The sequence below is a fragment of the Nestor notabilis genome, unplaced genomic scaffold, assembly GCF_000696875.1.
Source record: "Nestor notabilis isolate BGI_N333 unplaced genomic scaffold, ASM69687v1 scaffold9918, whole genome shotgun sequence".
Classification (NCBI taxonomy): Eukaryota; Metazoa; Chordata; class Aves; order Psittaciformes; family Psittacidae; genus Nestor; species Nestor notabilis.
The window spans coordinates 105712-125959 of record NW_009941544.1 but is presented as its reverse complement, the minus strand read 5'-3'; the positions used below and the strand labels follow the sequence as shown (position 1 = coordinate 125959).

Below are 20248 nucleotides of genomic sequence, written 5' to 3'. Positions count from 1 at the left end.
GAACTAAAATAGACATATTTCAACATGTTTTTCCCCTTATCCGAGCTGCAGATGAAACCCATTTGCAGTGGAGTTGCAATTAAAGCAGTACCACATACAAACCTAGTGTGAACCATGAAGAGAACTTTGCAAGGCTTTTTTTTTTTTCTTTTTTTTTTTTGCCTTTTTTAGGGAGAACAATCCACCCTCAAAACCCACATTCATTTGGGAAATACTTCTTTTCTTCTTTTATTGACAGCACAGAGAATATTTCTGGTGGGTCAGAAGCACAAATATTGTATAGACCATATCCAAGCATTCTGAATCTTCTCAGTCAATTTTGCTGCAATAGGCTCAGTTTTGCAAGTGAGCACATAGTTTTTCAAATGATTCAACTTGGAATACATTCCATCCATCCATCAATGTAATCTGCTTCTATCCCACATGTACATACTTCAGATTTCCTAATGTAACTTACCAGAACTGCAGATTTGCCTTAAGTAGCCCAAACTGAATATATTTTTAGAGGATGCTATGCTCACAAGGACTTGAGTCCACACTTTTTTTTAAGTTGGTTTCAATTTGTCCCAGGCACAAACGAAATTGTTGTGCCAGCAACAGTATGATAACTGGTAATTTCCCACTGAAACAGCTTGCACTGGAAAAGACCTAAAAACCACAATGGATATATGACAGGGTAGGCTCATAACAATGTTTCAGCCAGTAAGACATATACCCCTTACCTCCAGACTCCTGCAGGCACCACCACCATCCCCAGCAGATCATTAAGTATTTTCCCAGACTCCTTAATCTGGAACTTGAGCCGTAGAACTGGTGGTAACCTGGCAGCACTGACAAATCTGGAGCTTGAGACATGGAACTGGTGGTAACCTGGTAGCACTGACAGGAGCACAAACTGTGCCAGCACTGTACCAGGAGACAGGAGAATCACAGCAGTGAGATAAAATTCTGTAACTTTTACTCTCTGAAAAACATGCATCTGCAGAGCAGTCCAAAACTACCCCCATACGTGACAGTGGAAGGCATGCCAGGGTGCCTCTGGCAGACAGAGCCAGTGGCATATTAACAACTCACTTCAAGCATACTAGCCAGAGCTTTTCACAACTAAGAAACAGAAATCAACAACACAGCCAAGCCCTCCACATTAACTGAAGAAATCTTTGGGGGTATCCTTTCCCTGCTTGACAATTCCTTGGATAACATTTGCAAAACCTTAGAATGCAGAAATTGTGCCTCAACCCGTCACACAGTAAAGGCAAGCTATGTATGAACACACTCTGTAGATCTCACCTGGTGAAACTGACTCCACACTAACGCAGTTTCTGCTGAGGCACAAAACTTATTAGTCAAACTGCTCTCCTGAACTGGTAGTTCAAAATAGCATCTTGGAAAAAGATCTGTTTCAAAGAAAAAATCCAAAATTGTAGCCAGTATTCAGCTCAACTAAATGAAAGACGAAAAAGGAAAACAAGATGATTCCAGCTCGTATTTTTCTCCAGGTTTTGGGTTGTTTCCCTTCCTCATCTTAACATATGCGAAAAACCCCACTCAAACAGAAAAATTAGTATAAACAATGCTTACATGTCAGCTTTACATCTACTATGGTTGCAAAAGTGTAACAAAGCAACAATGAACCTGAGATTTACTGAGATTTTAATTCTAGTCTTCCCACTGTTACAAGCTCATACATAAAATACCTGTACCTCATTTAATTTCCTTTTGCAGATCAGAGAGTAAACACCAGGTTATTCAATAGTAGCAATAGTTCCCATATGGAAAGACATACAGAAGTCTTTTAAGAAAACAAGCCAAACCAAACCAAACCCCAAAACCCCAAAACTTTTTACTTTTTTCGGGGGGAGGGAGGATGGAAATCCATTGCCTATTTTAGAGAAATAGCATTTATTGAAATTATTATTATTTATTCTCTGAAAACTACACTTCCTCTACCAATCTACAACATGGCACAGGAACAATAAAAGATCAGTAGCCATTAAGGTACTGCAACAAACCAAAATTTTTCTGCAGGTCTTAAATCAGTCTGAAATGTGTAGTGCAACATTATGTCAGATAATTGGTCAAAGACTTTGATACCTATTTCAAATAATTTATTGCAAATTTAATTTTTACTTTTCCAAATAAATTTTCCTTGGATTAACATTGTCACCATTCAGTGGATGTGCACATAACTCTATGCACATGTACACATATGTAAGTGTATTTGTAGATATACACATACAAAACCAAATTTCAACATATTTTAGTAAACTTTTTTTTATTTTTAAGGCCTTTTATCAGAAGTCATAGATACTTTATCTGTGATACATTTCTGAAATAGAACAAGTGTTTCTGTAATCCTTAGATCCAATAAAAATACACAAAACATTTTCTTCACTGACATACCCACTTCAATTCTCAAAACCCTTTCACTGCTCCATTTATTCCATTAGTGTAGGGGCTTAAATGATGCATGAGGCTTTCAGCAGTGAGGTGAATGCCATTTTTAAGCATCCAATAAAAAGACAAACAGAACAGCAACCATAACTCAATACCAAAAAAATATTTGCAACTAAAAATACAACTGTAAACAGTACATGCAGGTCCAGCCTCAGACAGAAAGTAATTTCTCCTGGTGGCATTTTGCCCTGATTCAAACCGTCATTTAAGAACGTACTTATTAACATTAAGCACTGACTTTAGTCAATACAACTTAAGTTCAGGCTTATATGCTTTCTTGTGTCAGGGCCTCAGTTATTAGAAAAGGCTGAATTACAAATTCTAGGTAGCAAAACAGTCAATAGAGCACTGGAAAAATTAAAATCTACAAACTCATTTCAGAGTCAGCAACTGGTCAAATACGGTAAGTACAATGTCTGAAAGACTAAATCTGCTTTGTCAGTGCTGCATTCCAGAAGAATAAATAGAAAACACTATAAAGTATTTGAGTTCGATCTCATTTTCCCTGTACTTCCTAGCAGAGTTGCTATGACATTGAGTCATTTGTCTAGTTTCTTCAATCAAAGAAATTATTTTTTCCAATTAAGCTGTTCACTGCAATCAAGAACAGAAATAAATGATGTGAGAAACGTTATGGCACCTGTGACTACCAAAAATAGAAGAGGGGATAAGTGAGCATACTGCTTCTGTATGCAAAGAAATTCAGTAACAACATAAAGCATCCCCAAAACTATTCATTGATAAAAATCCAATCTCATTGATGCCAACTAAATTGAATTCTTCCTGTTGAATTTTAAGGAATTAAGAGAATATTTAACACAATTTCCAATAAACAAGAAATAATTTAAAATTGTCTCCTATCCAGAGGTCTGGCCAATTCCAATCAAACTTGAGGAACACTAAAGGTGTCAGTAAGTTCTTAAAAGGCTGGTGAACATATGTGGCAGACTGGTTAATCACACCACAAAAGGGACAGCAGCAAAATAAAGCAGATGCTGTTATTAATGCCTCCCCCGAAGGAAAGGTGCAGTGTAAGCTCATTAACTCTCTGCTCTGTTGGTCCTGCTGCTTAACCAGACAGCATCTGCAACACCTGGAAACAGCCTTGGTACAGCCGTGCCTTTTGCCTATCCAGCTGTTATGGGACTAAGTAAAAAGTGGGATATGCCAGAAGAGAGGACGGAGGCAATCCCATGGGCTAAGTGAAGAGGAGACCCACAAAACAACTGAAGAAAACCAAATAATTTCATAATTCACATAAGTTTTGTTTTGAAGCCAGATTCTAATTTTAAATGTAAGGAATATGAGCTTAAAAAACAGAGTAGCTGCAGAGTAGTCACCTGTCTTCAGGAGCTGCTACCCATATACTAGGAATGCACCAAATGAGGCTGTCCTTTTGACCTTGGGACCTCTCCTCGCACTCAGAAGAAGAGCTGTGCAGAAGCATTTCTTAGTCCTTGCAAACAGCATACTGCTGACCTTTGTTCTCATGGTAACGGGAGGGGTTAATCTCCTCACCACTGAGTAACTGGCACTTCTTAATTGACGGAGTTAGAACCCTTCTGATACGTCTGTGTGGGGACCATTTTTTCTTATGGAAATTCATTTCTCATGTGAATATTAAATATTCATCAGATGCTAGCAACTTTGTCAGCACCAAGCAAGCTCTATCCAAACAGTGATAGAAAACTCTGCCTTTTTCACCCTGAGCTAACCAAGGTCTGCTTACAAAATCACTTAAGCCCATTGAGCAAACAGATGGTGCTACTCTTGAAGTCGTATACCCTTTTAAATTAGATGTTGCTTTGAAGACTGCTTTTTGTCATCCTCAATATCCTCTCTCATTGCTTAGATGTCATAATCAGGTGTATACCATATAGACAGTTTTCAGATACAAGAACTAATTACTGTCTTATCTACTGTAGTCCTCTCCCTTTTGATTCTTTCACATGCCACTCTGTCAGAGGACATATCTACAAGAGGAGACACTAATTTTACTCTTAAATAGTAATAATAAAAGATTACATGCAAAAATCACTTCTCAAAGCACATGTTACTCATTTTTATAGTGTTAAACAATTAAAAATATTGTAGGCCAACAGTATGAATTTCATTGATATCTTGTCTTCTTCCAAAAATATCTCTCCAGTACTTACAAGATGATACAGAATGTAAACAGAGCAAAAGCTTTTGACAGTGCTTAGGATTATTGTATCAAACAAATCTGCAACAAAAAGCAATAGATAAAACCCTGGTGTCATTGCACTAAACAAGAGAATTTCCAAATTTCAGGAGCTCTAAATAATCAGTTCTCTCAGTTCAATCTTAAATTATAACACATGGCATAGGCATATACAAAATCAACAGCTGCATATAAACAAATGATTTCCTTTGCACTGTACAAATGATATCAGAAAAGACTATTTTCACATGCAAAATACACACAGATGCATATATATATACACATACATTTATATTTCAAACTTCAGACTCAGGAAATCAGCTGGAGGTTTCATCATCAAGTCCTCTGTTCTTCTGCAGCACTGTATTTAGTTCCTGAATCACGTTTGATGGTAATGTTTTATCTAATTCCAAAGTAGTTTTGTTTGTTTTGTTCTTATTTTTCTTCAGTGCCTTATGTGGTCTTTGGTGTAGGTCAGTCATCCGTGCACCCACATCCTCAACACAGATCAAGCTCTGATGTGTTTTTGTATGATTTCGCACTTTCTCCTCCTTCCGTTCCAAACACTGTGCCACAATAGAAGCTTTTTCTTTCAATTTTTTTCTTTCTTCCAGGAAGTCATTTTCATGATGCTCACCAAATTTTGCTTTCCCAGATTGCAGTTCTATCTTCTGAGAACACAAGCAAAGAGGAATAAGATCATTCACATTCACACAATGTTCAATAATATCTAGATTGCAATTTTTGCTCATCAGTTTCACAAAGCATTTTAAAAATTTTAAAATATTAAAAAAAAATTAAATTTGATTTTTCATCCTATCACAGTAGGTGATATTTTAATATTTTACAGCAGATGCATATACTCTTAAAACCTCAGAATTCTTAAATAAAAGACAAGTGTGAATATTGCAATTCTGATAACCTAATAACTGAGCTACATGTATACACAAAAGATAACTTTACAGGATCACACAAACATTTTCAGCAGCTGTTCAAGTACTACCTGATAAATTGTAAGACTGACTGCTTTTTCAAATTTTGGCTAGGCATTTGAAGTAACATACTGGGAAGTCAGATAAAACAACAAACTGATGGCAATGCCACTGTTCCATACTGGTAGGCTGTTATCAAGTTCTTAAGCTGTAGGAAATGAAAGGCAAATAAAACGTTGCATCTAAATTTGCAACTGGTGTGGCCAATTAGAAGTATATCTGCACAGTGAAAGAAAAGCACTGAGAATCCAACATCCACACTAACACTATTTCAGGGCTCTTGCCTTGTTTGGTTTGGTGTTTTTTTGTGGTTGGTTGGTTGTTGGGTTTGCTTTTTTTTTTTTTTTGTGGTAACAAAGTACAGTGGCCATGTCATTAAAAAAAACAAAAAAAGAAAAAAAAAGCAGTCCCAGAATAAAAATACACTTAAATTCTGCTCCCACAACTGCTATCACTTTAGAATCTCCGGCTATCACCTAAGCCAGCAAGAAGCATCCTATTATTTATACGTTCATCCTATTATTTTTATATTAGCTGTAGTCAGTGAAAAGAAGTTCAAGGCAACCAAAGGACTGTCCCAATGACTCATGAATGTAGGGAGTTCTGTTCTGCCGAATACTTAAATTTTCCATTTAAAATTATTTCTTTCCATTTAAAATGTTTTTGAACGAACAAGACAACAGTGTCATTATCACCAGTGGCACATGTTCAATTAATAAAATAACAATAAAAAGACTACCTGTGATAATATATATGTAGTATGTGAAATGTAAATTGTCATTCAGTACTTTTCGGAAAACGCAGTAGCACACTCCAAGCTATTTACTGATACTCAGCAAACTAAGATATGAATACCTTGTGGAATTCAGTCAGGAGCAACAATCTTCTACTTAGAGAATTTTTTACATAACATTTCAATTTTGCATCTTTTGAAAAGAAAAACACTACCTACCCTTCTGAAATCAGCATAGCTCTCCTGCTAAACTAGGTGTAGGAGGAGCCCTTTATATAATGAGCATAGGAACAGATCAAATAAAGCACTCATTTAAAGATTGCCTGCTTCTCTGAAACACTGTTGGGTATTGACATGTAGTCCCTTAATGCAGGCTACTACTCAGCATTTTGAACTTTTAAAGGAGATTCAGTATACAGAGGAATGCTAATTCTTACACATTTGTATTGCAAGAATATTCAGTTGATGGAGCCAAATTCTGCTGTTCAAAAGAACATATCTAATGTGTGATCAGAACTGCCACATCAAGTTTTTTATCAATATTATTTCTTGATATTTGATCCCCTGACGACTCTTAGTCATATACTATATATTACGCCACTGGACTCCATACTTTTCTCCCAATAACCCTTACTGTAAAAAGTAAATTTCATGTTAGAAGCAACTGTTTGCTTCTAAATTTCAGGCCCTTAATCAAGTAATTAGTGAACAAAGTGATAATAATATATACATCTAACTACATTTTCTCTTTGTCTACACATCACCACCAAAATCCACTACTGATTTACTGAACAGCCAAAGAGGTGACACAAGTTTAGGTCACAATGTGTTTTTACATTAAATTCTCCTAAGTGTTCCTTTAATGACAAAACAATGAAAAGAACATCCTAAAGAGTTCGTTATTACTGGACTACTTTCAAAAGTACAGCACTGTGGCTATAACTTCTACACCAAGTTTATACACCACTTACTTCTGAACTCCCTCTGATTTTACAAGTGGTCTTCTCTTGATGAATGGGAATTAGTGGTAAGCCTCCAATCTTTGGACTTTTAGTTATAGACTGTTTTCTTGCTTTTCCAGCAGGTGGCCATACATCTGCATGCTGAAGGACAAAATGATTCCTTACTTTGGTGTGGAATTTCATAAACATACAAATCCTTTTTGTATATAAAACTCTCTTGGAAGAAGCGATCTACTGCACAACACCATGCCCCCCTCTTGTGGGAGATGGGGGAAGACACTATGGTGCTAAATTTATGTTAATATTTTATAAGTGCTGCACCATGTTGAGCAAACAGAACCAAAATGTCTTTATACAATTCTCATGTATCAAACATCTTCCCTCCATATTATTATTATTTAAATTACCTTCTAAGAATAGAAAATATCATCAAATAAGACACACTGACTTGATTCACAATTTCAAAATTCCACATAAACATGCTTTCAGGACTCCCACAAAAGTTTCTAGAAGAAAATAAAATTACCGCAATTTTCAAACAAGTGTTAAAAAAAATATATTAATAATTTAGGAGAAAATTGCTCAAACCTACAATAACAACGTATGTTATCCCAGAGGAAAAGGCTTGACATTTTGTTCCAATGAAACACTGAGAAGTTATTATCATCTGAAAGATCGAATCTTGCCAACCAAAATCAGTTTATTGTGGACCAAGATACAAGAAACAAATGCAATTCATAAAGTGATTAAGAAACTTTAAGTCAACTGCTGAAGGAAACTCCCTCCCTTAATTCTCAGCAAGCTTAAGGAAACTATCCCTGTCAAGTAGCTTGATTTTTCTTCTGTGTCTGTAACATTTCTCAAAATACAACTCTGGGAAAGTACATCAGAAGTACTAGCAATGCATTAGGCCATATAATAAATGTATTTATTCATAGTTTTGACCTATCTCTTCAACTGCACCTCATGGTAATATAATGTGCTGCTTTAGTTGATCAAAGGCAATGGAACTGGAAGAATACTATCATGCCCATCTTCATATCAAATAATTACTTCCAACTGTGTGCTATGTATGTTATTTAATGATTTTGTACAAAACTGTTATAGAATTCAAGAATCAAGTTTTAGCCATACTTTTTAGGATGCTTTTGCATAGAACTGAAAGAACTGTTCCTCCTACAAATCCTCTTGGTATTTGACAGCTTGAAGTACAAGATTAGTAACCTCTGAGCTAACTTTATGTTCTGTATCAAAAGAACTCGTTACTAGATTACAGTGGTAGGTACACTTTGTTACTTAGATTCTCTGCCCTATTTATGCTAGAGGAATAAACATTACCAGAAAACAGGAGGAATAAAAAGATAACTATAGTACTATTCTCTTACTGATATTAATTACCAATAAAGTCTTATTCTGCTCAAGCCTCAGGAGCACAGTAACACAGTTTTATCTCCCTCCTATTAAATGTCAATGTCTTAACTCTTCGAAACCTCCTTTACAGTACTTTTCAATTTGCAATATAAGCTATTCCACTGACAAAATGTGCTGCCTGCAGTCTCTGTAACATAAAGGTGTTCAAATACCATGATAATAGATAAGGTAAAAGACAATCTATCTTCACTAAAGACTGCCTCAATTTGATAATTCTAACTAGAAATAATGTCAGTTGATATTTGCAACTTTATGTTTTAGACATAGGATAATGCAATAGTTGTCTGCTGCTGAATGATACCAAACATTTGGAATAGCGTAGTTTAATCCCAGCCAGCAACTAAGTACCACACAGCCGCTCACTTACCTCACCTGCAAGGGATGGGGAGGAGAACCACAAAAAAGGTAAACCCATGTGTTTAGATAAGAACAGCTTAATAACTAAAATAAAGTAAAATATGATATGATAATAATTGTGATGATGATGAAAAGGGAAATAAAAAAGAAGAGAGGAATAAACCCCAAGAAACCCAAGTTACGCACAGTACAATTGCTCACTACAAACTGACCGATACCCAGCCCATCCCGAGCAGTGATCCACCGCCCCTGGCCAACCATCCCCAGTTTACAGACTGAGCATGATGCTCCATGGTATGGAATATCCCTTTGGTTAGTTCGGGTCAGGTGTCCTATCTCTGCTCCCTTCTGGATTCTTGTACCCCTCCTCACTGGCAGAGCATGGGAAACTGAGAAGTCTTTGATCAGGGTAAGTGCTACTTAGCAACAACTAAAACATCCGTGTGTTATCAGCATTGCTCTCTGACTGAAGCCAAAAGCACAACACTGCATCGGCTACTAAGCAAAAAACCCATTAACTCTAGCCCAGCTGAAACCAGGACAGGAGATCTTATAGTAAGCTCCAGCAACACAAGCTACTGCTTGCAAGAAGATACTCACTGTAAAGTACATTTAAAGCAGTAGATTATAGTAAGAACAATATAGCAAATCTGCATCATCAGCACTTAATTTCTCCTGTAATTCAGAGCCTGACAATTTGACTGATGTTCAGAATGCTGATTAAAAGAAAAAAAATCCAAACCCAATAAACTCCACTAAAAAGCACCACCCCACCCCCAAAAAACCCCACAAAACTCCCAATACAAAACCTAAACACCCTCTCAATGTGCTCATTAGTACTGCAAATTCATTGTACTGTTCATTTATTGGAATAAAATTTTAAAAACCAACAGTATTAATTCAAAGCAATTTTTAATGCACATGAAACTATTTAACTTTTTTTGTTAGAAAAAGAAGTATCTTTAACATTGAGCAGTACATCTCCATTTTTTATCTATACTGTCAGAGTAATATTCTACATCTCACACTACCTGATCAGAATCCTAATAGATTGCACTTCCTGTGATTTTACATCAAATGGCCTTCAACAGTTACCAAGTTTGTATGAGTTATTTCTAAGTAGCCTATATCAATAACCTCTGAGCCTATTTGTTGTGACACTGCTCGTGTTATGCCTATGAGATATATGCCAGGACCAGTGGCTGTTTCCATAGAAACTACAATAGTTCAGTTAAGGGAGCTGAATACAACAAAAATTTGGAAGTCTTCCTTACAAGGCATGCATTCTAACACTACTATCTATGAAGGTTCAGATTCTATTTTGGAAAGCCACTAAGAGCTATGCACTGCAATAGTCTTGTGCCCAGTCCACATCATGTAATATGCAAAGATCGCAGGTAATCATAAATCTAGTTATGTTTATTCATAATGATATTCCCCAAAGTTCATTGAACATCACAGGAAAAGTCAGAAAAATCTGACACAAACACAAAATCCTTTTAAAACCTTAAACTATGTCCCAGTCTCCTGTCACCTTGGAATTCTTCCCATCTCTCTTACTCCCGCTTCCTCCTGTGAAAATACTAAACTCCATTTGCAAGAATGTGTTATATGGCACTCAAATGTACATGTTCCTTACCCACAAACTAGTAGCAAGCAGGAGATTACTTAATTTAGGATAATGCCTATCCAACACAATAAACTGTCAGTGTTAACTAAGCTAACCAGGATACCAGAGGAATACTGCTGTACTGGAATAACTCTTCAACAGGGCTAGTTCATTCCCTGTGTTTTGAAATGGGACACCTTCTTATCATGACTGTTTCACATGCAGCATCCAAACTAGTGAGCAGAGAAACAGCACTCAGGCACTGTGGCACACAGACACATTCTTCAGGTCAATGGCCAGAATTTCACCCAGAAGAGGTTTATTACTGCAAAGGAAATGAGTTGTCTTTCTTAACTAGCTTCTCTACAACACAGCAGGGAAAAAAAAAAAAAAGCCAGAATGTAATGTTCTTCTCCCTTACACTCAAAGCACTTAGCTTTCATATGAAAATGACATTACAAATTATAGTTTTCAAAGACTAACAGCCATCTTTTTGCAGTTTTATTTCACTGTAGTTCAAAAAATTTTAATGGCATTGAGAATTTATCTATAACATACTCATAACACATACATATCATTGTTTAATGGCATTTTCAAAACAGCAGTAAAAGCTACATTTCTTTGATCAGATAGTACCTGTGCAGTAAAAATGCTGATCATCCACTCTATCTGCGCATCTTGTCCATCACAACACATATACCTAGAATGCAATATATAATTAACAAGAAAAACAACAAAAACTCCCATTGCAGTTAAACATATAAAATAGGCTTCTAAAAAACTTCAAACAGTGCTTGCATTCATTTCTGAATGCTGCCTATACTTATTATTAATACTTTCATATTAGGAAATACAAATACTTCAAATTATCACTTCACCCTAGTTTGAAGACAACGCATGTGCTTCATTTAAAGCACGTGCATAGGTTTAAAATCTACCATTCTAAATTCATGAAAACAATTAGCTTTATGGCCACAGAAGGGAGACAACACACCTGACCCAAAAAGACTACCAAACATGAAGACTGTTAATTAATTAAGAAAAACATTGCAAAAAGTCAACATGCAAAATAATGCCCATTAGTTTTCAAACATTCTTATTTTGAAATTGAACATTTCAATAAATATAAAACACTTAAGTGAAGCCAATCGTATGTTTCACGTTTACCTACCACTGGTGCTTTTCAGAAAATACTGCAAGTCCCCAGCTGAAACAAAAAGAAATTTTCAAAGATTAGTTTCAGAAACTCAAGTTAGGGACAAATTCCTCAAGCAACAGAGATTCATTACCTTTATCTAGTGCTTTTAAGTGTGTGTGTGAAATTGCAAAGTTTAAATGTATACTGCAAATCTAGAATGAAACTGTGGTTTTGATAATGGATTTTACTCGTTTCCTCACGGTTATTCACGGGTAATGAACAATCTGTTCTGGACAAAGGGCTATATACAGGCCCCGCAGATGATGGCTAACTACTTGCCACATCTTGGCTGTGGCTGTACTTTCTGAAAGCTGCTGGAAGTAGAACTGCTAAGATGGTGCCCAGCAGAGAATCCACTACACTGCAGAAATTACAGAGGTCAGAGAGTACGCTTTGCACTATAAATAATAGGAATCACACTAGTTTACAGAGATATAAAAATTGTTGGGAAAAAAGTTCACAATGAAGTGAAAAAACCAGACACTCTGGAGATCCTGAAGAGACTTTGCAAAGTCTGCTTTTGAAAGTAGACTGAAAATAAGTATCAAGGAAAGAACCTACCTGCAAAGACTCATAATCTGCTACTCCTATTCTGGACTAATCTCCTACTCATTCTCTGCTTTAAAACAACAAAAACAACAACAACAAAAAAAAAAAAACAACAAACCAACACCCAACTTCTTCTCTAACACAACTAAGCTTTGGAATTTACAGACCTTTTCAGGGCATTTTGATGTGCCAGCTGTAAAGCTGTTAAGGAAAGTTCAAGCAGATCTGTTTAAATGCTACAGCCCACCTAGAATCGCCTTGGGATAGGGTCCTGTGCACACTATCTCAGTGTCCCAAAGCTTTGACCAAAAAAGTAATGGAAACATCTGAGAAAAACAGGTGTAATTTTTTACTGCTCTTTTCCAGAGACATAGTCCCTGATGTTTGTAAAGGGCACTGTAGTCTTCAGCTAGAAGAAACATCAAAACAAGAATGATCCTGAAAAAGGGAAGTCCTTTACTGAACAACAGGAACTGTCATTGAAGGCCATGACTAGTTGATTTGCTCTTCTCTTTTTTTCTTGGAGCAAAGAAGGCATGTCCACCAATGAATGCAGGACACACACTACAAAACTAAGTGAGCTAGCAGCAAACATATCCACAAGAGATAATACACTTAAGATTAACAAAAAACAACCAGTAAACTTATTTACTAGCACAGAAGAGTTAACATGTAGCACAAAACCAGAGATAGAAACAGAACAAATATTACTATAGAGGGCAATTTAATTCAGCATACTTCAGTTGGCAACTTGACTTTTTCCTTGTTCCACCGTGTTTTATGTCCCCCTCACTTGACAGTGTTACAAGTACCTTCCTATTCAGTGTTTAACCGATTTTCTTTTCTATTCTTACTTTGTTGGTGGCTTCATTTTCTTTTTCACTCCAAGATAAAGCTTTAGGGAATTGAGAGACAACACTTTTTCGGGTTTGTTAGCCTGCAAATGAAATGAGATACTAATTAGTGTATGAGGAATGTGCACATTCCACAAGGGGCTGCAGCCCTCTTTTCTTACACATTATTTTTTTTTCCTTTTTCTCCCATTAACAAACTGTACCAATCATGATTACTGGAAGCAGTCTAAGAACTTGAGGTCCACATGAAGTCACAAAACTGTAACACAGTTGGAATAATGAAGATGTGGTGTTAAAATTCACAAAGCTGGAGTGCTGCAATACTTGGGCACAAGCTTTTCAAGAGAAACAGGGAAGATAAGGAGTAGGGTTGCCCTCTGTTAAAGTTCTTCCATGGGATGGACAATACCATGGTATTTGCTTCAGATCATGTAATCAAGATGAAGAAAAAGCAGATGAAGTCTTCTAACAACCCAAGGAAGTCTAAAACCAGCTTTGGGCCCTTTGATAGTAAAAAGAGAATCAGTAATCTGGAATGAGTTCAGCAGAAGCCCACCAAACTGGCTGGGGGCTGCAGCAGATGCCCTGTGAGGAGAGGTTGACCTAAGAGTAGCCCCTCAACACCTACAGGGAAGTTATCAAGGAGACTGAATGAGGCTCTTCTGATTGTGGGATGATGATTAAACATAAGGACAAACTTTTTCCCATGAGGACAGTCAGGTACTGCAACTGAAAACAGGGTTTTCAAGACTTAACTGCATCAAGTCCTGAGCAACCCATTCTCTTGCTAATTCTGTTGCATTCAGTTGCTAGCTCTGCTGTGAACAGGAAGTTGGACTAGAGATCTCCTGAGGTTCCTTCCATGTTCCTTCTTGAAAAAACTACCTTTAGCCAACCTACAACAGACATAAACGTGCACTAGGTATGAGAACTGAAAGTCCCTGAAGGATGAAATCCTGAAAGGAAACAATAAAATTCTCATGAGTACTATTCTACTACAACAACACAACTAAAATCTAACACAACACACTAACATTCCTTTAGTCCACTGCAGTCAAGTGTTTTAGCTTTCTATTTAGAAACAAACAAACAAAACCAACCTTAACAAATCTTATAATCCCATTACAAAAAGGTACTCTAGTGTTTACTATCTTGGATTCTCAATTTCTCCCTCTACAGCTTTCAATCTCCAACTCTCCAGTGTGGAGAAAAAGTGACAGAATCTGAGATGGCATCATCATTTAAGAAAAGAAAACAAAAAAATACACAACAGTTTTCTGGTCAGTATTCTTGTGTAACATCCTGCTCAAAGTAAGGGTACTGCCAGGATGAAAGAACACCCTGACAAAACATACTATTTAGTTAAACAACAGTATACTTACCACAAAAATGTACCTCACAGAAGCCATTTGACTGTGTGTGAACTTGCTTCTTAACAACAGTACATTAAAGTGGTATGTTCAGTCAATTAGCACATTATCATAACTTAAGATACAGTATCACAGAAATGTTTCACTTTTTTGATAAGTGCTCTTGAACAAGAGAAACACTTAACAGAATGTATTTCCATCTGCATATACAAACTTAATTTGTTGTTAATGAGAATTTATAAATTAAATAAATAAATGCAGTCTTATTAAATACAATTTTCCATCTGCAATTTCAAGCTTTCCTACTACTCATTTCTAAATATGACTGAAATTAAACCAAAATTATTAGTGGAAGATGAACCTCTTTCAAAAGAAAATTAAACAAATGGATATACACTATTTTATCAGAATGGTATTTCCACTTTCTTCTTTAAAAAAACAAGTGTAAAGTCATTTAAAAGTACTACTGTTCAAAACTCCACCTGAGTTAGAGAATTAATGTTTTGTAAATCAAAATGGGTTAAAAAAGCAGATCTTTAAGCAGTACAATGATTCTATCACAAACTAAGATACTAATTAAGGTTTTATGAGCATGTTCATCTATTCTCACATATGTGCTAATTTGAGTTTTAGCACTAAATTATATGATGTTATTTGACATTCTAGGGTCATTTTAATTAAGATTTTATCCACCGTGTCACAAGAAAACACAGTATTTCTTTTGCTTTAGCTTACTTGAGCAAGGAGCTGTCTTTATGAATAAGCATTTTAAGAAGGTCAGCAAGTACACATTTATATTTGCTGGATGGGCAACACCAGCAGTCAGCAAAAATAAAAGCACTTTAAACTTCAAGAGCTTTTTTCTAAAAAAAAACCAAAACAACAACAAACAACAAAATCAAATCAAATGTTCAGAAATTATCAAAACTAAAACGAAAACACAGTTCAAGATGCATATTTAGTTTTATACTTTAATACACCCAAAAACACTCTTTAAAAAAAACTTACGAAGTATTTAAAATCCACCATGCCAGTAAGTATTTGCTTCTGTGGAATTCTGAGGTATATCTAATTATCAATACTAGTTTTTGAAGGACTGAGAATGCATCTGAAAACTGTTATTGGGAAGCAGGGGAAGATTTTGCTAGTGTATTGACAATTATTGTTTCCTATAATTTCTTTTGTCATGACACTTGTAGGTGTAAGAACCCTGTAGCTCATAATTTCAAAAGGCTCTGTATGAAATACCAAGAAAAAAAACCACGCAGCTCACTTAAGTTCCATATTATTTCTACTACTGCTCTCTACAGCACGTTTTCAAAACACTTAGTCACAGAAGTTATAGGCATTCATGAACATTGCTTTATCTTTTTTTCTTAAATCTTATAGTAATGCATAATTAGAATAGCTAAATGAGCAACTGACATGAAGTCCTTTTACTAAAGTGTTTGTGCAATTGTAAGATAAAAACCTTGTACTGGAACCCCAGACTCTAGAAGTTCTCATTTACTATCAAAAATGTTGATCTGTTTGGCTTCTTTTTTTTTCATAGAAAAAAGAAAGCTTAAGTGAGTTTGGTGAAGAGTTTGTCTGTGGTACCTTCATATCCTTATAAAGAAGCAAGTTTCCTTCCCGTAACACAAAATAACGTTCCTGAAATTTGTTTCCAGACAGTAGTTTTGATGGTTCTTCTTTATACTTCAGATTGCCTGCCTTCACACTACCTTTCTCGTTTTTCTCTATCAAGAAAATAAAAAAGCATTTTGTTAGAACATTTTACAACATTATTTTTAACAGTGTTGTAAATCTTACAACACTATTATTACTGCTAATATTGCTGCTTATTAAAGGACTAAAATTACAATTTCACTGATTTTATGTTACATAAATACAAATAAAATATATAAATATGTAAATCTATACTACACTTAAATACTTACTATATATGAATATATTATCTATTAATAAGAAAGGTATTCTTAAATACTGGCAGATAATGATTTTAATTACTAAGGAAAGAAAAGGCTTCTCTATTCTAAGATAACATGAAAGAGTCCACTAGCACACTTTAATTAAAAGAATTCTTTCAGAATAGAATGTGCATTTAAATCTGAAAGTATGGCATGGATACTCTTAATCTCTGTGCTTCAGAGAGGCAAAAATTTCCCTTAAAGATCTGATTTTGTCATAAGCCCGTTGACATTTTTCTGTTTGAATCAAAACACACAGAGAAACACATATATATTTGGTAAAATTAATAAAAATCACTAAAACAATCACCAAAAAAAAAAATAAAATCAAAACCACCACCAACCAACCAAACCCAAAGCACAACTTTGCAGTCAGCTTTATAAAAGCATTGAACTCAGTACTGAAAAAGCTTTTATTTTAAAAAGTACCAGAACCATTGAAGGTTTTCAATGTTAGAGACAAGATTTTTCAGTATGTCCTTAGCAATTTGAAATTCTAAATAAAAGAATACAAAAAAGTATTACTAGTACATATAAACTACTGCACCACCACTTCTTGCTAGTTTTGGCTTTCCTATTCTGCCTGATACATGTTTGGGTTTGGTTTATTTTAAACTAGTTTATCAGCTTTTCCCAAAAACATAATCTCAAAAAATAAGAATAAAATATTTTAAAGAATTCAACAGTAAAAAGTAACATAAAATACATTTTCATTTGGTCAGGAAACACAAAGCATACAGAAAAGACTAACTTTCATGGCATATTTTTTTTTATTTGCAAAGAGCAGTATTACACAGCCACAGCCAACTACACAAATAGTCAGGCTTTGGCAGCAACACTTGTAATATGTACTAATCAAAATTTATTTTCTATCTTCATGCATCCTGCTAAGTGAGCCATCATTATCTTAAAGTACTGCATGATGTACACAAAGCCGGTATGAGAGGTGACAAGGGAGAACTAAGAATTTGCATGAAACATCACTAACAACCATAACTGCAGGGGTTTAATTCAAATATATTGCATGGTACTGTTTCCAACTACCTGTACTTCAGTATTTCTCAGGTTTTTTGTTCTTCTTTTAAAGAACCTGTAGACAGTTATTCCATACAGGACTATTTAGGAAATAAGTAATATTTTAAATAGTAAAAAATGTATGAATGCATTATATGGATAATTGTGCATGCACAAAACATGTATGTGTGATATCCAGTTTCATATGTCCAATTATGTAATATACATGAAAGTTCATACAAAAACCCCAGTGAGGTTACATTTCAAAACTCAAGAGTCAGATTCTACTATTATTTGTACAGGTAGAGAGACTTTGGGACTAACTTGAAAAGTTGTATCCTGATCCCATCTTTCATACTGGCTGAAAAACAGCTGTTTAAAGGCTTGAAATTAAATTATTCCTTCTACTAACCCTAATTATTTGCAAAAAGAGGATAATGGAAAATCATGACTCTAATTCCCTTTTGCTTTATATCTTAGTACAAACTGAAACTATGAAAAACATTATATTTAAAATATAATGGAAATTAAAAAGATAAACGTCTTTACCAAATAAAACCAACTACATCTAATTAGCATGCCTGCTGTGAACAGAAAATCTCAAAATTTTATTTCCCAGTATTTTCACTAGAGTTTAAGATAGAATCTGAATATAGAATCAAAACATTTCAACAATTAAAATCAGAAGTTATTTGGATTATCTGTTATAAACGTGAATATAGATGCACAGTTAAAAGAAGTACTAGCATATTTCCTCTTTGTCTGTAGGAATATGTATTTCACGTTCAGAATACAGTAGGAATCCTTATCCACACAATCACAAGTTGTTGTTTGGGGTTTTTTTACCACACAAAATGAGACTAGCAGTATACTTCCACGTTTGTACCAAATTACAAGATTCTAAGTTTTTGCACATAGCTCCTGACATGACACTCATTCTAAACTTCACATAGAAAACCTCACCACAGAAAATCTATCAAACACTTGATACTTAAAATCTTTGAAAAAAATAATGATCCACTGAACTGATGATATTTTATATTCTTTAGAAGCCACTATTTCATAAAGTAAATTTAAAATAATTGGGATGTATCCTAATCAGAATAATTTTTTCAGATACAAACTAAAAAACACACAAAACTTTCTAGAACTTTGCATCTACTAAGAACTAGCTGCAATCAATCCATTCAGCATTGATCCACCCTTGGTTTAGAAGTTTGTGTTTCAAAGAACACCTCTGAACAATAACCCCTGTTCCCAGAAATCAATACTTCCTACTCAAATTACATAACTCTTTACTAGGAAAATTTCCAGGACCTATATGCACACACAATTTATATTCAATCTGTATTTTTCTAAGCAATAAAACTTTAATGTGGGAAATCTTCAGGTAAGGAGAAGAAAAAGGGGCTTGAAATAGTACTAAGCTGTACTGAGTATCTCTTACACTAAAATAATATGCACACCTTGCCCTTCCGAACAGCACTTGAAAGAGTGCTCCTGCAAGAAGGATAAAAAGCTATGGAACAAAATGTCAAAAGAAAATAACTAAAGCTCTTTCCTCTCTGGAAGGAAACAGGAGAACTGGCTACCCTTGATTTGGAGAAGGCTGAAGTTCTCAACAACTTCTGTGCCTCAGTCTTCACCGGCAAGTGCTCTGACCACACCACTCAAGTCTTGGAAGGCAGATGCAGGAACAGGAGAGAATGAAGAACTTAGGCCCACTGTAAGAGAGGATCAGTTCAACAAGAATGTGGACAAGTCCATGGAACCTGATGAAATCCACCCACGGGTCCTGAAGGAGCTGGTGAATGAAGTTGCTAAGCCACTGTCCATAATATTTGAAAAGTCATGGCATTCAGGTGAAGTTCCCAATGACTAGAATAAGGGAAATATAACCCCCGTTTTCAAGAAAGAGAAAATGGAAGACCCAGGGAATGACAGACCAGTCAGTCTCACCTCTGTGCCTGGCAGGACCGCAAAGCAGATTCTTCTGGAAAGCATGCTAGGGCACATGAAAAACAACAAAGCAGTTGGTGACAGCCAACATGGCTTCACCAAGGGCAAATCCTGCCTGACCAATCTGGTGGCCTTCTATGGTAGAGATACAGAACTGATGGACAGGGGCAGAGCAGTTGACGTCATCTACCTGGACTTGTACAAAGCATTTGACGCTGTGCCACACCACATCCTTGTCTCTAAATTGGAGAGACATCAATTTGATGGATGGACCACTTGCTGGATAAAGAATTGGCTGGATGGCTGCACGCAAGGTGTTGAGGTCAACAGCTCAATGTCCATCTGGAGACTGGTAACAAGGTGTGTCCCTCGGGTCGATGTTGGGACTGATCCTGTTGAACATCTTTGTTGGTGACATAGACAGTGGGATTGAGTGCCAGCTACAGGCTGGGCAGAGAAGAAATTTAGAGCAGCTCTGCGGGGAAGGACTTGGGGGTGTTGATTGATAAGAAACTGAACATGAGCCAGCTTCAGTGTGTGCTCGCAGCCCAGAAAGCCAACCGTATCCTGGGCTGCATCAAAAGAAGCGTGACCAGCAGGTCAAAGGAGGT

The 20248-nt window shown here is 35.8% G+C and overlaps 1 protein-coding gene across 1 annotated transcript in view; it reads right to left on the bottom strand.

Moving 5' to 3' along the window:
- Positions 1-4956: 4956 nt before the first annotated feature.
- ARAP2 (ArfGAP with RhoGAP domain, ankyrin repeat and PH domain 2) overlaps positions 4957-20248 on the bottom strand; it is a 114432-nt gene continuing 99140 nt past the window's right edge. The window contains exons 27-32 of the mRNA XM_010020956.1: positions 16294-16433; positions 13325-13407; positions 11895-11930; positions 11360-11423; positions 7336-7467; positions 4957-5310 (exon numbers count right to left, since the gene is read on the bottom strand). Coding sequence (XP_010019258.1) covers positions 4957-5310; positions 7336-7467; positions 11360-11423; positions 11895-11930; positions 13325-13407; positions 16294-16433 — 809 coding nt within the window. The remainder of the gene's footprint in view (positions 5311-7335; positions 7468-11359; positions 11424-11894; positions 11931-13324; positions 13408-16293; positions 16434-20248) is intronic.